We start from the raw sequence: 19,762 nt of genomic DNA, 5'->3' as shown, positions 1-19,762 counted from the left end.
GGGTATCGGAGGGCATCACCGGTATATGGTGTGGTGCGTCAGGTGTAATTGTCGGTGTAATTGCAAATAATGGTTTAAACCCCAAAGGTGTTCAAAATTTATTTATTATAATTTATTATATTTTTATTATATATTTGGGGTATGTATTTATTTAATTGTTGTTGTTAAATTATTTAATCCCTTGGTTTTTGGGAGGTATGCACATTGGGTTTTACGAAAAGGTTTTAAAAAGGGAACATTTCAAACGGAGCGATTGGTGAGAGTTTTGAGGGAAATCATTATTTTCCAAAGGTTATTATTATTTATTATTAATTGTTGGTATTTGTTCCACTCCTTAATTGTTATTATTTTATTATTATTATTAAAAGGTGTTCAGTAGTTCGGGTTACTCACGGAGATGATTAGCATCTCACACTCTTAAATTCCGTTCCCTTAGGTGCAAGTGATGGTAGACGTTCTTCCGGAGCGAACCAAGTTTTCCGCTGCTGTTGTGTTTCGAGAAGTTTCTTTGTACTCTTTCATTTCAGTGTATTATTTCTTTTCAGCCTTGTTGTATTTCTGTTGTTTAGCACTTCTTAAAGCTCTGTATACTATTGGAATACTTCTGTTTTATTTATGCACTGGACTGTTGTTGCTTTGAGAAGTGCTGGAATTTGTGGAATCAGTTTGTAGTTTGTGGGAGGAATAAGGGGATGTTTTTAGAAGTGTGTTTTCAGTGCAGGTAATTTGTGGTAAGTAAATCCCTTAGGGGAGGCTCTGTCGGATTTTCCTTTGGAGGGTCCGGTAGGGTTTCCCTGGGATCAGGGCTGTCTAGGGTTCCGGGGAAGGAATTCTGGACGGGTCCTGACACCTAGTTCCAGATTACAAGCAAAACAGTAACTTAGATCCAGATTAGCTTATCTTGAAAAAAAAAAAAAATTTAAGATGTGAAAATCTCTCTTATTCTTTCTCTCTTTCCCTCTTTCTAATGAAAGTTTTTACTTCGATTGACAATCTCAAAGGAATTTTTGAGTTAATCCTGAGTTTTATATATTGGATAAAAATGAAAATATGTATATATATATATATATATAAGTTTCACATATCATTGAGTTTCCATTCAATTTATATAATCTAAAAAGAGTTATAGTCCTCTAGTATATATAATATGGAATGATTCAAATTGTTCAAGTTATATATACCAAATGATTTTACATATTGTTGTATTTTCATTTTATTTATATAATCCAAATAGAATTAAAATTGTTTGAATTATATACATCAGACAACTTTACATATTATTCTTTATATATAAACATCATCAACTTCTATGCTATATATATATATTGTAATGCACATTAACTATTGGAGATATTTTTATATTGAATTTGTTGTTTTTGCCACAATTTCTTTGTGAACATATAAATAATATAGGGAGGAAAAAAAAAACTTTGTATACAATTGTTATACTATATGTAATTAATTGATAACCATACATAACCTTTTTTCTAATAATGTTCGAGAGCAGATTTTGATGTGATTGTATATTTATACAACATAGATATTTTACATTGTCAATTTATATGCTATGTATATTGCAATGTATATTCACTGTTGACGATACAATTATCTTTAATTGTTGTTTTTGCTTTAATTCTTTTGTGGATATAGAAATAAAATAGGGAAAAAAAAAAACCTTTTCCATACATATATACAGCTAATAATGTCGTACAATGAGTTTTAAATCATTTCACTATGCGTCCTAAAGAATAAAAATTATGCAGATAAGGAATTCCAGGAGACTTGTAGCGTAATCAATATTGTAATGTGCCGTATTCACCAAAAAATATTGTAATGTGCTGTGTGCATGCGCTTGAAATTATGTCACCATCAGTACTCACACACTTATCCAACTGAACATGATGGGCAGTTTGATCAATCATAAAAAATGAAGCTGTTCCTTTTCTTAACTTTTTAAGTACTGTGTGGGCATAAAATTGATAATTAATCTTCTCCTTTTTTCTTAATATATATTTCTGTAAGAAGATACTGACTTAGAAGCTGCCTCTGAAAATTTATCTTAATTCTTTTAATGCGGTTGAAAGCGGCTTTTTTCTCACAAAGAAAGATGTTCCATATCCCTACTTCTAGGCTGATAAATCTTTTTTAAATGATCCATCAATTGTCAACTAAAAAAAAGATGTTAGAGATTTTAGACTTTTTAAAATTTCTGAAATAAATTATAAGTTGTCTTTTTCAGTAAATTATTCAAATTTAAAAAGTTTAATTTGAAGTACTACCATTAATTTCAAATGTTTACTAGAAGGCAAGTTTAACAAGTATATTAACTTATATGTCAATATTTCTTTTGATTCTTTTTTAATTCAATAGATAGTAGTATGATTTAAATCCAAATGTTAAAAATTTTATACTCTGGTATTATATTAAATTTATCATTAATTTGAAATGATAAACTTATTATGAGGGAATTTAATATGTACATCAAATTACGTCAATAAAGATCTTTTTTTTTTTTCATCATACATATGATATATAAATGATTAGAATTCATGATTTACGATGAATTTTGAAATTTTTCTATATTTGCTTCGTTGTGGCCGGTCCATTCATTTATTTCTACATTTTATAAGGATCCATCCTCCTGTGCTTTGATCTTAAAAGGGAAAGATTTTTGTTGAAGGTTGAAAAGCCCTTAATTAACAAATCAAATTATTGATATTAGTTTCTTCTGACCAATATATATATATATATATATATCAAATATTACTTATTGCTTAAATTTATTTAAAACATAACTGGATCAAAATAGTTTCTACGGGTAGTTTTTTTTAATCATTATCCAAGTAAGAAATAAGAAAAAATAAATAAATAAAATGAAACACCTCTTAAAGGGAAATAGAAAAAAAGGCAAACATTCTATTTATTTTATTTTTTGGAACTAGACAAATAAATTTCCATGCTATGCAATATTAATGATATTTTATTATAGGAAAAGTTATATATATATATATATATATTTGTTTTTTTTTGAAAATATGAAAAAATTATACTTTAACCAGCTTTCCAAAATCACTTCTATATTTTTTGGATTTTTTGTAAATAACCTCCATATTTTATCTGTTGCAATATTCTATCCTTTCATTACATATATATATATATATATTATATAAATATATTGAAATTTTACATAAATGAATAAAAATGTAGAATGTTAATTTACAAAAAGGGTGAAATTACATTAAAATATATATTTTCTTTAATTTAATGAAATACAAAAGAACTTGTGCAAAAATTGATGAATACCTGTTTGATAACAAATTTATTTTTAAGTTTTTACAGACATTTCTTAACTATAAAGAAAAAATATAAATAAAAAATGAAATGCAAAATATATATTTTTTAATTTAAAGTTTGTTGATATGTTTAACAAACTTTAATCATTAACAATTAATATTAACTACTACACACAAATTAAAGGAAAAAATAAAAAACAAAAAGTAAAAAATGAATTTATTATCCAGCGATGTTTAAATATATATATATATATATATATATATATATATATACTTGTGTTTTTTTATATAATATATACAATGAAAATTTGGGTCTTTGGTATAGACAAATTCCATTCCATTAAGTCATCTCTTTTCCTATATTACGTAGGGGTAAAAGCCCCTACCAGCTAATATAAATTTATAAATAATAAAGTTCGAAGGACCTGTCCATAAAATAATAATAATATATAAATAAATAAAGGGTTTTATAGCTAAGCTTTCTTTCCTTGTTGCAACCTCAATTTTTGAGCTCTGAAACAGCTTCTGATCCTTCTTGCTTCCCTACGAACCGTCCCATGATAATAAACCATACACTACTTCAGGTTCCTCCATTGCATTTCAATCAGCGACCTTAATATTTTCACACCCATCAAACCCATTCAATAGCCTCTTAAAAAAAAAAAAAAAGAAACAAAAAGCTTCGGAATTTGGAGTTTCGCAAGTGTCTGTTGGAAAAAAAAAAAAAAATGATTCAGCTACTGTTCACGGTGATATTCTCGGAGATGGGTCTGGCAATGGTGCTGCTGTTCAAGACCCCATTGCGGAAATTGGTGATAATGGGATTGGATCGGGTGAAGCGCGGCCGTGGACCAGTCGTGGTGAAGACCGTGGCGGGAACAGTTTTTGTGGTTTTGATGTCGAATGTTTACAGCATGATGAAAATCAAGAAGCGTTGGATCGAAGATGGTGAGGTCAACCCCACCGATCAGGTCCTCATGGCCAACCATCTTCTTGAAGCCACTCTCATGGGTTAGTTTCAGCTTTCAGTATTTACTTATTTATTTATTTTTTTGGTTTCATCTAAACTACTGTACATAATTCTTCGTTTTCTTATGAATGGGGATCTCTGCTTTACCGCTTTATTTTAGATTTATTATTATTGTTGTTGTTATTATTTTTGGGCTTTGATTTGTGAATTTTGGATTTTTTGAACGTGGGCAATTCGATATTTTGGATTTTGATCGATTTGATTTTGACCCCAAGAAATACGATTTGATTTTAAGAGCATTGAAAGCATATCTGAAGGTGGAGGATAATAAAGATGCGGATTTTGTGATTTGATTCGAAAAAATTACTGTTCCATTAATTTTAGTTACTTTTTGTCGAATTAGCTTTCGTTTTTGTTGCTCTGTTGGGGTTGTTTCTGCAAACCATTTTCACTTTTTCTTGAGCATTATGTGTCGGTGATCAAGATCGTAATTTAATGGATTTGGGACTCATTGTTTTCCATGTGGGCTTTTCACTGCTTAGAGAAGTGACCATTCAAGTTGTGCAATGAAATTTTATGTTCTTCATTATTCATCACTGGATCAGCCCACATTCTTTGTTCGCTTGTGGCACCATTTCTCTCAATAGAAAAGAAAAAAAGAGGATTTTAAAAAAAGCTGGTGACTTGTGTGCCTTGCTGATTGAGGATCTATTTATGAGCCTCTTACCACAAGGCTTTCATAAAAAGAAATTCAAACTTCCTTTGGTAACTTTGGGGGACAAGTTGGGAAAAAGCTAATATAAGAATCATTCTCTCTGAAAAGGGCATTATATGCATTAATACTGTTAAGATTGGTATCAGATCCGTCATATTTATAGGGTAGCAAGCATAAAAAAAACCATATTGCCTTAAGTCTTGCTTTTTGATGTTAGTTTCTATGTGTGTCATCTGATGTGTTATTTTTCTATATGCATGAGACCCTATATGTCTTGGTAAACTATTACATCATTTATTTGACTGGACAATAAATTTGAGTGGGGAATAAGTTGTAAAGCTGCTGCTAAGTGGGGTAGCATTTTGGACTATAATTATAATATATCTCCCTAGGAAATTGGAAATGGAAGCAGTAGCGTTAGAAATCTAAAACATTACTCTGGCTCTCGATTACGTGCTTGGGTTCTGAATAGCGTAGTTTTCTAATTCATGTTAACAAAGGAAACAAGGACTCTGAACTCTGTAAGATATGGGACTTTATTGATAAAAATGATTTCATCTTCTCCTTCATGGGCTTCATTCCATCTTCTCTTTCATGGGCTTTTGATATCTTGAAGCTATGTAGCATTTAGCAGTTGACAAATCTTTATCATTTCTAGGAAGTTAATAATTCTATCTGTTAATACTGAAGGACAAATTAATTGTCTCAATGCCTGTGGTCTTCTAAGGTTTCTGTTTGAATAATTTATAAAGCAACCCTAACTAGCTTGAATAATTTTCCTTTAATTAACCACTATTCTGTTCCATCTTAGAACATTATTAAATTTGGTTTTAACATGTATTAAAACATCTACAAATGTTTTGAGACATTTTTCTCATTTTTACATGGTTGATAATGCTTTCATAAATCATCTAGAAACTTCTAGGTTTATTGTGCATGCAGTACGCCTTTTTAAATAGTTCTTGTTCTCCTTGTGAAGCAATAAAAGGTTGCCCATGTTGATTGAAGCTTGATTTTCACCCATATGTAATTTTGGAACCTCTGTTTTTGGTTAGATTTGGGCTTGATGATGTCTTCTATTTTATCACTGCCATTTATATCATTTTATTATCTTTCTAGGAGATATCTTCTATTACTGTTGCTTCCCTCCTTCCTCACTCTTGTTTTCCCTCCTTTTACTGGTTTTCTTAGAAGAGCTCCACATCTTGAAATTTGTTTGGTTTTTAAGTTTTCATTTTTGTCTACGTACCATAATGGGGTTACTATCTTGTAAGCCCCTTAGAAGCCCTTTTGTCCATACCAGCTATCGAGGAACTATGATTGTATTTTGCACTGCTTAATAATGGATATGCATCTTCTTGTGTTCTCCTCCTTCGTATTGTATCAAAGGCTGTTATCCTGCACATTACTTCAGTAGATAATTTCATCAACTTATTGAAATTCTTGTCTGTTTTCAGTTTTAATTTGAATCCTATATTTCAAGGGCAATTTATTCTTAGATATGGGACGTGATTTAAACTAGGGGTAACTACTTGCAGGGTCTTCCCTATTCCTTGCACTTATGATTGACAGGCTGCACCACTACATTAGAGAACTTCGAATAAGGAGGAAGAGTATGGAGGCTGTTAAAAAACAGAACAGAGGATTTGACGACAGCAAAACCAGTGGTTCTGATGAGATCAAAGCCATGGAGGTTGAATTGACTACTTTGCAAGCAAAGCTCAAGCAGGTAGAATCTGAGCTTGAGAAAAGGGTCAAGGATGTAAATTCTGCAGAAGCTAATGCAGTTGCTCTGAGGAAGCAATCAGAAGGATTTCTTCTCGAGTATGATCGTTTACTTGAGGAAAATCAAAACTTACGCAACCAGTTGCAATCAGTGGACCGAAGATTGTCACGTTCGGGTAGCAAGAAAAATTCTTAATTGAATTACTAACCTCTAGAAGAATTAACTTTCATAGATTTCTTTTTTTTTTTTTTTTTTTTTTTCCCTCTCTCTTTAAGTTCTTTGGGAGTTCCTGTTGGATTTGTTTATTTCAGTTTAGTTTTCATCTATACATCATTGTAAGTGTGGAGAACGATGCAGGGGAAAAGGAAGAAGAAAAAGAGTGAAAGAGTAAATAGGATTTTGTTTTGTGTGTTTAATTTAACTAGAGCTGGAGTGCTGAAATAGAATGCATTGATTTTGTCTTTGAAAACATGACAACATTTCCGGGGAATATAGAAAATATTTACTGCATATTTCTTCTATATTTTTAATGAATAACTTTTTTTTTTTCTTTTTTTTTTGGCTAGAAATTTTTGATGAATAACTATGGACAAAAATGACAAGAAATGCTGTGAAGTTATATATGGGTTTATTCCTAAAATGTTGCTGTTGAGCACATAACATTTTACATAAGATCATTATCCATCTTATTTCCGTAGATCGCAGCACAAGAGGTTTCTTGGTTGATATTTATCTTATGTATTCTTTCCCTTGGTTTTATAGTTTTAATTCCGGATTCCTCAGTGGTATGGTGCTGGAAATGGCAATCGTCTGGTTAATAGTAAGTATCTTGCGTGATTCAGGGTTGGAAACTGTATTTTGTTGTCTTCAATAAAGGTTCATATATATTTTCTTAATATTTTGTACCATGTCCAATAGCATCTATAGTTCCATAATTAAAAGTACATGCACAGCATTTACATGGCTGAAAACTAAAATTGCCGGTGAGACTTAAGCCGTCTAAACCAAGAGTCTTGGTTTCGTGTTCTTCAACAAATTTACCAGTTAGAATTTTATGGTCTTCAACAGAAACTAAAGTGGAGAAAAAAAAAAGAAAAAAAAAAAAAGAGGTTTAAATATCTTTTTCCATACCCTAGTCTTGGAACAAAGTTTTGGTTAAAATCATTAATTAGTAAAGCTGCTGAGTTGATCCTTTTTGAGTGAAAAGTTTTTCCATCTTTACTGCAGTGAGCATCATGAGGCCAAAGAAAACCAATATTGAGAACACTGATAACACAAGCATTAGGCCGGAAGCTATATGACCTTTTGCTTTCTGAGCGTATTCTACAGAGGCTAGAGCGACGAAGGTTAGCGGGAAGGAGTATGCCCACCAGACAACAGTGAACCTTCTCATTGATTTCTTGAAAATTGCTGGTCTACAAGCCTGTTTTTAAGAGCAGAGACAATGACGATTTTTTATAAAACTGCAAATGCTTTTATCAAATCTGAAATTGAAAAGAAGCAGGTAGCTAGTGCAGCAAGGACTTGATGATTTCTGAATGCAAAATTACCAAAGAGATGAAGAGGAAAAAAGAGAGGAAGAAGAGCATCTTGGATGGGGCATCAAAAGTTCCTGAGATGGAGCTCCAAGCTAAACTTGCCAAGCTTGGTGCAGCAGAGAACAAGAAGAAAGCCGGACGCATCATGGCTGGAAACCGGCTGCCACCTGCTAAACGCTGGTAAAGTGTTACAAAGAGTACTAAATAGTGTGCCATGCCTAGTGAGAACATAAAAACCGCACTTTCTTTCCACCCCGTTTCTGCTGCTGCTCGGGCACCCAACAAGTTACCTATCACAGAAATCTGGCTGGTCGGGTTCGCCATCATGGATAGGAATCTTTTTTCGGTTGTGAACCACTGTCCATAGATTTTTAGGTCTAGCAAGAAAACCGGAACGGTGAAAACCCACAAAAGAACTTGGTAGGAAAGAGTGTTTGGGATGATCGTTGGTGCAGATTGAAGCAAGAGAAGCCATGAAATCCAAGGAGCATATAAGTAGTTCACTCCTATGTTGTGTAAGAACTCCGTCCTCACCAAGTGAAAGTGAAAGAAACATCTGAGAATATACAGAAAAGAGAGCGAAAATAACAAGAGGAGGGCGACACACCAGAGCAAAAGAAAGGCTGTCGAAGGAAGCTTGCGGAATAGGTGATGGATGGGTTGAGAGTTATCATTTGTGGGCAGTGCCAAAATCTTCCACAACAAAGCTTGGGCACCAAATGATATGCTCATTCTGAAGTAGCCCGCATGGACGCTAGTTAAGATGGACGATAGCAATGTTTTGGTATCGTTAATATTGGGAAGGCTATAGTTTACTTGGCTGCCATTACCATTAGAAACTTCGATTATGACCTCAATTTGTTGTTTATTTTCTGTGTCTTCCATTTGTAAAAACCGTACGTAGTTAATGAGTGTGGCTCAGTGTGAAAGATTTATCTGCATTTCGTTACACAACGTGATTGTGTTTATATTGGGAGAAAAGTGAGAGAGATTGAGACAAAATAGTTTGGAAAAAGCATTGGAGTTAAGACTTGAACATTGGAGCCACCTCATTTCCACACTACGCCAATTATAAAGTGGAAACTTAGGAATATTTTAGAACATATAGAGTAATATATGTGCCATTTTTGTTTGAACCAAAATCAAGTTCTTGATCCATAAGGTTTCCTTGTCAATTAAAGTGTCTAGCATTGCTTATATAAAACCAATTCAACAGCTACCCAATAAATTTTATCAACATGCATTTTATCAAAATTAATCAACAATAATAATCATTGCTGCTAACTTCATCCTTTGGACTGTTTGAAGATTCATCATGCAATTCTCATGGATACCTATTCCCTTTTTAAAAAAATCTTTTTGGGGGAATAAAAGGGGTGGATTGGGGGAGGTGAATTTTCGATCTCCTTTAATTGGAGCATATATGAACTTGGACCTATTTGTAGTTGTGAGATTGCATGATGTGTACACTAAATTGAAACTAATAAATAAATAAATAAGGGTTTTTTAGTTAATTAATCTTCAACACCCTTTGTCCAATCTGCACCAAGCAAGAGAATATAAACAAAGAGGGGTGTGAAGCAAAATGGTAGGCCCAAAATAATTTACTAATTAAACAGGGTAAAAAAAGAGAAGGACAAAACCATGATATGATAGCCTTTAAAGGAAAAAGGTTTCAATCTTTAATTTTGTGCTTTTCCTAATTATTCTGATTCTTATTTTTGTGGAGTCCACTTCATGCGTTGCCTTTTGATCTTGATGGACGCTTGTTTGCTCTGCCTTACGATTCATAAAACGATCTTTCCTGCTGTGAGAGGTCGGTAATTAGACAAGGCCATGGCAACACACAAGCAATTCCAGCAAGTTGGATATATAAGCCGACCATGCGTACGCATGCAAGACAATTGGTATTGGTGGTAAAGCCATATATATATTTATTTATTTTATAATGTGATTGGTGATCATATCATGATAAGATAAGTAGCGATGACCTAACTTCAGTGCCTAAAGTGTGCATATACATATGTGGACCGGTTATCATACAAAATACAAACATATGTTCTTCCTTCTACGTGCTTGAATTCACTTATACTATGTGAAGAGTGGATGGAAAATTATTTTAGTATATTATTAACTCTATATTTGACCATTAAATGATGTTTAAATTTACATTTTGATGTGATCAAAAAAATGATATATATGATGTATTAATACTATCATGTCAATTTAATTGGATATTGGCTATATATATAGTCTCTTAATGATGTGTGGACATCTGTAAGTTAATAACCTCAATTCAAATATATATTTAGGAGTATACTAAAATATTAAAATTATAAGAGGATAAAATAAATCCTAAAAACTTATAAAATTCTCAAATTGAACTTTAAATCTCAACTCTTAAATAATATAAAATTAAAACTGATAAGGGATGGAGATCTTTGATGGAAACCATTGGGATGATCAATATCCTAACAACTTCTATATATATATATATCCAAATCTTGAATTTTTTGTTTTGATAAATTGGAAAAGAAAATTTCATCACCAGCCTTAAACCTAAATTTTGAGAGTTACGAGTACTGCTCATTACAACTAAGTTATTGCTATTGAAACTAATTCAATAAAAATCATATTTGTCATATTTGGTAATTTGATGTGCCCTCTCTTTAGCATTTAAGAGAAAGTTAATATGACATATGCGGAAGAATATGGAATTGGAAACCAAAACAAAATGTATGTAATAAGGAAACATTGCGTTGGAAATTGAATAACAATATTCTTTTTGGAGATGAAGAGAGTAATAAAGGAACCACATCTTATTATATATATAGTTTGGCTAAAAAAATGCTTCTACGCCATGCATCTCGTCAAATGCTTGCACATCAAAATTTCATGTTTTGCTACATTTTACATGTAAGAAAGTAGCGGATATATATATAATTTGGCATTTACGCGATTGATAATTAGGGTGTACATATGTGATATAATAAAATTATATATATATTAGGATTAATTGTATTTTAGTATTTTATATTTTGGTTAGATTGCATATTGAGCCTTGGAATTTAAAGCATTTTACATTGGATCTCAATTTCCAATTTGTTTTTTATTAGTTCATTTTCCAAATTGACCAACAAAAAGTTTAAAAATTGAGAATATTGACTAGTTTTCTTATAGATCAATTAACCAATCGTTTTCCTCATCTTACATGTAAATTCAAAAATCCAATCAATTTTATTAATTTATAAACTTCTTTTAGTTAATTTGAGAATCAATTTGGAAATTGAACTAATGGAAAACAAATTATGAATTATGGATTTTACCAACAAAAAATAAATAAATTGTGAATTGAGGACCTGATATAGAATGTTTTAAATTTGAAAGCTCAATGTGTAAGCTAGCCAAAATACATGGTACTAAAAATGTAATTAACTTCTATGTTATGTTCCCAACATAAAGATTGGAATGTATTCCTGGGTCAAGCATTGAAAATGTTATATAAATTAATAATTTAAAATTAAAATCTAGTTGAACAAGTAACAACATTTAGCAACTATCACATTAATTGGTATCTAACATTGAAAAATTATATTTTCAACATATCAATACTGCTAATATATAATTTTGATATAATAAAAATATCATATAAGATAGATCTTCTAGCAATTAGATCTTATATGGTAAGTTATGTCATCAATGTTGATTACCTAATAGAAAAAAAATAAATTATATCTATTAAACTCAAAAAAGTCCAATTAACCTTTTATAATAATTATTCATCTGTCTCATGGAAATCAGATGGATTGTTATTTCTCCAATTATGATTTATTTAAAAATAATTAAAACATATTTAAATAAGATGATATTCTTTAGATGATATATTAGCAAGCCTTCGTGCTTGCTAATATGACTAAATCGATACAGGTAGAAATAGAGATCCTTTACATTTTATTCTATTTATTTTATTTTTTTAATCTCTTGGTGGACTATGAGTAAGTATTGAGTTCCAATATATCAGATATATACATTGACTTTAATTATCCAAACTGAAAGATAGGTCCCGTGGGTGCTTTTGTAAAATGTAAATTATGTGGGACGGAATAGAAAGCAGTAGTGGTGCGTCGTGGAGTAGAAATTAAGGATAAGGTTTGGTTTCCCGTGGGTGCTTTGCAAAATGTAAATTATGTGGGACGGAATAGAAAGCAGTAGTGGTGCGTTGTGGAGTAGAAATTAAGGATAAGGTTTGGTTTTAGCAAAGTATTGAATCTACATCCAACAGCCGTACATATATGGGTTCGGTTAGGCATTAGGTCTGCATTAAATTATCTACGCATTTTAATATTTTTAATTTTTAAATTTTGTTACTGAGATTTTTAAATTTTTAATTCAACAATTTAATCTTGGATTTTTAATTTGTTGCAATTTAAGCATTTTTTTCTTTTCTTTTTTGATCATAAAATAATTCTTCCCCTTCACCCCTTCATTTCAGTAGATTGAACCCATGACTAATATCAAACTGTAAAAAAAAAATTAAAAAAAAAAAATTTGAATTAGAAAATACAAAAGTGTAAAATTGTCAAACTAGTTTTAAAAATCTACATTTTTGGTTTTTTTCTAAATCGAATTTAATATAGTTTCATACCGGTCAACTGATTTGCATTATCTTTTTTTTAAAAAAAATTATAGAAATCAATGTGTAAAATTTTAAAAATAGTTTGAATATCTTTTAGTTAGAAAATTGATATAGTTTAATATTAGTTATGTGAGTATCGTTAGATCAATAGTTAAAAGTTAAACAAGGAATAAATTGTAACAAATTAAAAAATCGAGAATTTAAATTGTTAAACCAAAATATTGAAGATCTAAATTGTAAAATTTTAAAAATTGAAGGTACCAAAATATACAATTAATCAAATAATTCATAAGATCAAGGAAAATATAAAAAAATATATAATTAATATGGATTTTTTCTAAATATTATAATATATTCTAATTTATAAAGGAAGCCAGACTAGCCCTATTACATAAGAGAACGATAACAAAATGAGAAAATAATTTTTTTTTTCCATTGCAATGACAATAAAATCTATTAAGTCACAAAAGGCCTGGACAACATGTATTGCTACCCCACCGTTGAAATTTGAAAAAAGGAGCCACAGCAGCTGTTTTAATCGTTATAATAAATGTACTTTATTTAATATAAATGGACGACGTTATGGTTTAAAGTACTTATTATGAATTTGACAAACAAAAAAAGTACTATTATTACGTGTTTGAGAAGAACAAAAAAATTAAAAATGGCAAAAAGGGAAAAGTGGTCTCATGTTGGACATATGAAAAAGGCATATGACAAGGTTAAATGAAGCTTTGTTTTTAAAGCGATTGAGGTATGGGTCAAAGCGATTGAGGTATGGGTCTCAAATGATTTTTGATAGTTCATCCTAAGCTGTATTAGTTCGATTGAATTTGACCATATGCTCAATGGGAATTTCGACACAATAGTTTCAACTGGGGGCCTAAAGCTGGGAGATTCGCTCTCCCCTTTTTTATTCATTCTCTACTCTCAGTTCTTTTCTAGATTCCTTGCAAGAGAATAGGAGAAATAGAATTTTCATAAGGTCAAAATTACCATGTTAAAAGTGTTGTTAGACCCTCCACGTCAGCTTATAAAGGTAAAAAAAAATAAAAAAATAAAAAAAATAAAAAAATAAAAAAAATAAAATCACATATTTAGTTTTGTTAGTTACAGCTGTTAGCTTAGTCACTGTTGTGGTTCTCTGACCACTTTAGAGAAGAAATATGAGAAGAAAATAAAAGAATTCTATTAATCTCTTAAAAATAGAATACAAAAATAAAAACTTCTCTCATGGAGGATTCTCTCGTGGAACCTCTCTCTGCACTCTCCAATTCTCTCTGGAATTGCTCACTCTTCTCTCAAGTTCTCTCTGGAACTTAAACAACTCTCTCTCTTGGAGTTTTCTCTCAATTCTCCTCACTTGGGAGGATTGAGATTGCTCTCTTGGCTTGATTTTCATGGAACGGTAAGGAGCCTATTTATAGGCTTACAAGGCCACAATTTTCAACATCTTAGCCCACAATTGTTGATCGGTGCAGCATGTCAACAATGGTGGCTGTCAACAATGGTGGCTGTGGTTGGTGAGGTTGGTGCGGCTGTGGTTGGTGAGGTTGGTTGGTGCGGCTGGACTTCACAATTCTCCCCCTCCAGTCGCATTTAAAACTGATGGTCATCTGCCATCTATTCCAGCTATGTCTCTGCATAGCTTCAGCTTCTCTTGAGCAACAACTTTTGTTAGCATATCTGCTGGATTCTCTTTTGTGTGGATCTTCATCAGTTTTAGCAACTGCTGATCTATTACTTCGCGTATCCAATGATAGCGGATGTCAATGTGCTTTGTACGGGAATGATACATTGAGTTTTTGCTCAAATCCATGGCACTTTGATTATCACAATGTATCTTGTAGTCTTCTTGCTTGATGCCCAATTCTGTGAGAAAACGCTTTAACCACAACATTTCCTTACCCACTTCCGCTGCGGCAATGTACTCTGCTTCAGTAGTGGATAAAGCAACACACTTCTGCAATCTTGACTGCCATGACACAGCTCCCCCTGCAAAAGTGTAGAGATAACCTGATGTAGACTTTCTATTATCAGGGTCTCCGGCCATATCTGCATCTGTATAGCCTTCTAAGATTGGATCACCTCCCCCGTAGCACAAGCACAGCTTCGATGTACCTTTAAGATACCTGAGAATCCATTTGACTGCTTCCCAGTGTTTCTTTCCAGGATTTGAAAGAAATCTGCTCACAACACATACTGCATGAGCAATGTCTGGTCTGGTACACACCATTGCATACATCAGACTTCCTACCGCTGAAGAATATGGTACTGAAGCCATCTCCTCTATCTCTTCTTTGGATGAGGGGCACATTCTCTTACTCAACTTAAAATGATTTGCAAGTGGAATGCTGACTGGTTTGGCTTTATCCATGTTGAATCTCTTTATCACCCGTTCAACATACTTCTCTTGAGATAGCCATAACCTTCTATTTTTCCTGTCTCGGATTATTTGCATTCCCAAAATTTGTTGAGCTGGTCCTAAGTCTTTCATATCAAAAGACTTAGACAATTCTTTCTTCAGCTTACTAATCTTCATTGCATCTTGTCCAACGATCAACATGTCGTCCACATATAGCAAAAGTGCAATGAAGTTTCCACCTGAAAATTTTTGAATATAAACACACTGGTCTGCTGCAGTCCTTTTATAGCCTTGACTCACCATAAACGAGTCAAACTTCTTATACCATTGTCTTGGTGCTTGCTTGAGGCCATACAAGCTCTTCTTTAGCTTGCATACGAGGTTTTCTTTCCCTGAAACCTCAAATCCTTCTGGCTGCTCCATGTAGATTTCTTCATGTAAATCACCGTGAAGAAATGCAGTCTTCACATCCATCTGCTCAAGCTCTAGGTTTAGACTTGCTACTAAACCAAAAATGACTCGAATTGAAGTCATTTTTACCACTGGTGAAAAAATCTCATCAAAGTCAATTCCTTTCTTCTGAAGAAATCCTTTGACCACCATTCGGGCTTTGTGTTTCACCACCTTTCCGCTGCCATCTTTCTTGAGCTTGAACACCCATTTATTCTTTAGTGCCTTCTTTCCTGTTGGAAGCTTAACCAACTCATAAGTATGATTTTTCTGCAAAGATTCCATCTCATCTTGCATTGCTTGCAGCCATTTTTCCTTCTCTTGATGAGAAACAGCTTCCTGGAAACTCTCTGGCTCCCCCTCTTCAGTAAGCAGAATATACTCAGATTCTGGAAATCTCTTTGATGGAATTCGACCTCGCTCAGATCTCCGAACTTGTAAACCACTGGTTTCAGGAGGTGTACCATCATCTGACCGCTGTGATGGCCCTGCAGCTGCTTGAGAGGATTGAGTCTCCCCCTGCTCATTATCCCCTTCTTCCTCCTGGTCTACTTCTGGTATATCTTCATGCACCTCATTATCCTCTGTGGCTATTTGTGCTGGTGCTGGATTAGGACAAAAATTCTCGGTACTAGAACTACAATTAGGAGACATTCTGGGCTTTGCAATGTCTTCCATTTTCTGGTTTTCATGGAATACTACATCCCTGCTTCTAATAACCTTCTTGGTTTTCGGGTCCCATAACCTGTATCCGAATTCTTCATCTCCATATCCTATAAAGATGCATGGAGTAGATCTTGCATCGAGCTTCTGTCTGAGCTCCTTGGATACATGTACATAAGCTATACAACCAAACACTCTTAAATGAGAGTAGGAGGGAATCTTACCCGACCACACTTTCTCCGGAATTTCAAAATTCAACGGTACTGACGGTGATCTGTTGATTAAGTAACAGGCGGCACGAACAGCTTCTCCCCAGAATGGCTTTGGCAGCTTAGCCATACTGAGCATACTTCTGACCTTTTCCATAATGGTTCGGTTCATTCTTTCTGCTATTCCATTATGTTGTGGGGTGCGAGGGACCGTCTTCTCATGTCGAATGCCGTGTCTTCTGCAGTAGGCATCGAACTCTTTGGAAGTATACTCGCCTCCATTATCTGAACGGAGACATTTCAGCTTCTTTCCTGTTTCACGCTCTACCATGGTATGAAACAGTTTGAAGTAATCCAATACCTGGTCCTTTGTCTTCAAGAAATATACCCACACCTTCCGAGAAGCATCATCAATGAAGGTCAGGAAATACTTGTTGCCACCTAATGATTCCACCTCCATGGGACCACAAACATCAGAGTGCACCAGACTAAGCAACTCTGATCTTCTCGATGTAGAGGAACTGAAGGAGACTCTATGTTGCTTACCAAACAAGCAGTGATTACAAGGATCTAGCGCAGCATCCTTGCAAACAGTGATAAGCTTCTTTCTTGCCAAAGTGGACAATCCTTTTTCACTCATGTGACCGAGTCTCTGGTGCCACAGATTTTGAGACGCCTCTCCTTCTGCAATATTGAGGCTGTCTGCACATATCTTCACATGAGTCTTGTACAACGTTCCACAAATATGTCCTCGGGCGACAACTATGGCACCTTTCGTCATTTTCCATGTGCCTTTGCTGAAGTAGTTGTCATAGCCTTGCTTGTCTAAGGCTGCTCCCGAAAGTAGATTAAGCCGAAGATCTGGAACATGACGGACATCCTTCAAAGTGATTGTACAACCAACATTCGTTTTTATCTGAATATCACCAGTTCCCATAATCTTTGCGAAACTGGAATTTCCCATCTTTACCGTACCAAAGTCTCCTGCTTTGTATGTTTTAAAGAAATCTCTGTGTGGAGTGACATGGTAGGATGCTGCAGTATCGACTACCCACTCAACATCTTGGGTTGATATATGAAGGCATGTCTCTTCTTCGGTGGAGCAGAGCGCCACTTCTCCTGTACAAGTGACTAGTGTCTCTCCATCCTTCTTCGGCTGATTACCTTGGAGTCTCTGCTCTCTCATCAACTTTCTGCAGTTCTTCTTCATGTGACCCTCCAGGCCACAATGATAGCACTTATACGATGATTTTCTGCCGTCTGTAGATCTGCCTCTGCTCTTGCTCCTGCCTCTCCCCCTATCTCGACCACCTCTTTGCTGTCTTCCTCTCTCTGTGACGAGGGCATGTGACTGATCCATGCCAATGTCCTTTCTCCTGGCCTCTTCATTAAATAGGGCATCCTTAACCATAGCCATAGTAAGTTTGCCATTCGGGGCCGAATTGCTGAGAGAGACTACCAATGTCTCCCAACTGTCTGGAAGAGAGCTTAGAAGTAGGAGGGCCTGATCCTCATCCCCTAGTTGGTAATCCACAGCAGATAGTTGATTTACCAAGCTCTGGAACTCACTGGTATGCTCGGCTACAGAAGTTCCACTCTGTAATGTGAGATGTACCAATCGCTTAAGCAACAGGGCTTTGTTCCGAGCAGTCTTGGCCTGGTACATGTCCTCCAATTTTGTCCAGAGGGCATATGCATCCGTTTCCTTTGCTACATGATGGAAGACACTGTGGTCGATCCATTGCCTGATCTGACCGATCGTTTTCTTGTTTAATTTCTTCCATTCTGCTACTTTGCTGGGATCGGGGTTTTCGCCTTTAGCTTCTATAGGATCAAACAGATCCTTACAATTGAGGAGATCTTCCATCCGAGGTCTCCAAAGTGTATAATTTGTGGCAGTGAGCTTAACCATAGCTCCCGAAGATGATTCTTCCATTGACATTATGGCTTGACCAAAAATGGAGCTGAATTTGGCAAAACGGAGTTAACCGTTGCGTCCGGAACGGCCGAAAATGGTGGACTTGACTCTTCCGGGGTCAAAATATAATTACCAGAAATTTTGGGGCAAAAATGTAATTTCACAAAATTTCTGGGTCAACCTGCAAATATAGAAACTATAGGGGTCAATCTGTAATTTCCAATAGTTCAGGGGCTGCACCGTAATTTCAGAAAACTACAGGGGTCAATCTGTAATTTCCAATAACTCAGGGGCTGTTCCGTAATTTCCGAAACTTCAGGGGCCGTTCCGTAATTTCAGAAAATATTGCTGACGTGGCAGATGGTGCTGACGTGGCACCACGTGGCAGATGACGTGGCTGACGACGTGTCGCTGGCATGGCAGATGACGTGGCAGGGGTTCGCTGACGTGGCTGCTGACGTGGCTGCTGACGTGGTCGTCTTCAACCTCCAGACGGCGCGTGCGGCGCGTGGGCGCGTGAACAGTTGCAGAAAAATTTCAGTCGGCGCGTGCGGGCGCGTGGGACGTCCGTTTTCTCTCCGGCGAACTTCGTTGTTCTCCTCTCGTCGGGTACTTTCACCTGGGATTGTCAAATTAATTATTTGAGCAACTTTCCGAAACACCAACTTGAAGAACAGTAGCTTTGTTTCTTCAAATTTTGGACCCAAGCTCTCGACCTGGAGCTCTGATACCACTTGTTGTGGTTCTCTGACCACTTTAGAGAAGAAATATGAGAAGAAAATAAAAGAATTCTATTAATCTCTTAAAAATAGAATACAAAAATAAAAACTTCTCTCATGGAGGATTCTCTCGTGGAACCTCTCTCTGCACTCTCCAATTCTCTCTGGAATTGCTCACTCTTCTCTCAAGTTCTCTCTGGAACTTAAACAACTCTCTCTCTTGGAGTTTTCTCTCAATTCTCCTCACTTGGGAGGATTGAGATTGCTCTCTTGGCTTGATTTTCATGGAACGGTAAGGAGCCTATTTATAGGCTTACAAGGCCACAATTTTCAACATCTTAGCCCACAATTGTTGATCGGTGCAGCATGTCAACAATGGTGGCTGTCAACAATGGTGGCTGTGGTTGGTGAGGTTGGTGCGGCTGTGGTTGGTGAGGTTGGTTGGTGCGGCTGGACTTCACAGTCACGTGAATAGTCTTGCTATAACTGTAATTTTTCAGAATAGGCATGTGTGGTGGTTGAGTGCTATAAATATATGTCATGTACTAGCTTCTGGTGTA

The 19,762-nt window shown here is 34.7% G+C and overlaps 2 protein-coding genes across 2 annotated transcripts; one reads left to right on the top strand and one right to left on the bottom strand.

Moving 5' to 3' along the window:
- The first annotated feature begins 3,764 nt into the window (after positions 1 to 3,764).
- LOC107420917 (uncharacterized) lies at positions 3,765 to 8,072 on the top strand. Its single transcript, XM_016029988.4, has 4 exons — positions 3,765 to 4,304; positions 6,517 to 6,879; positions 7,467 to 7,524; positions 7,932 to 8,072. Exons 1-3 carry the CDS (start codon positions 4,022 to 4,024, stop codon positions 7,520 to 7,522), a joined length of 702 nt encoding a protein of 233 aa, XP_015885474.2. The 5' UTR covers positions 3,765 to 4,021; the 3' UTR covers positions 7,523 to 7,524; positions 7,932 to 8,072.
- LOC107420913 (S-type anion channel SLAH1) lies at positions 7,531 to 9,425 on the bottom strand. The gene is made up of 2 exons (XM_016029977.4): positions 8,255 to 9,425; positions 7,531 to 8,127 (listed from the first exon to the last, which is right to left on the bottom strand). The coding sequence occupies exons 1-2, from the start codon at positions 9,125 to 9,127 to the stop codon at positions 7,873 to 7,875; spliced, it is 1,128 nt and encodes a 375-aa protein (XP_015885463.1). The 5' UTR covers positions 9,128 to 9,425; the 3' UTR covers positions 7,531 to 7,872.
- Between the last annotated feature and the right edge of the window lie 10,337 nt (positions 9,426 to 19,762).

This window comes from Ziziphus jujuba, chromosome 1 (assembly GCF_031755915.1).
Source record: "Ziziphus jujuba cultivar Dongzao chromosome 1, ASM3175591v1".
Classification (NCBI taxonomy): Eukaryota; Viridiplantae; Streptophyta; class Magnoliopsida; order Rosales; family Rhamnaceae; genus Ziziphus; species Ziziphus jujuba.
Note: the sequence above shows the minus strand (reverse complement) of the source record. Positions and strands in the feature narration are given on the sequence as shown.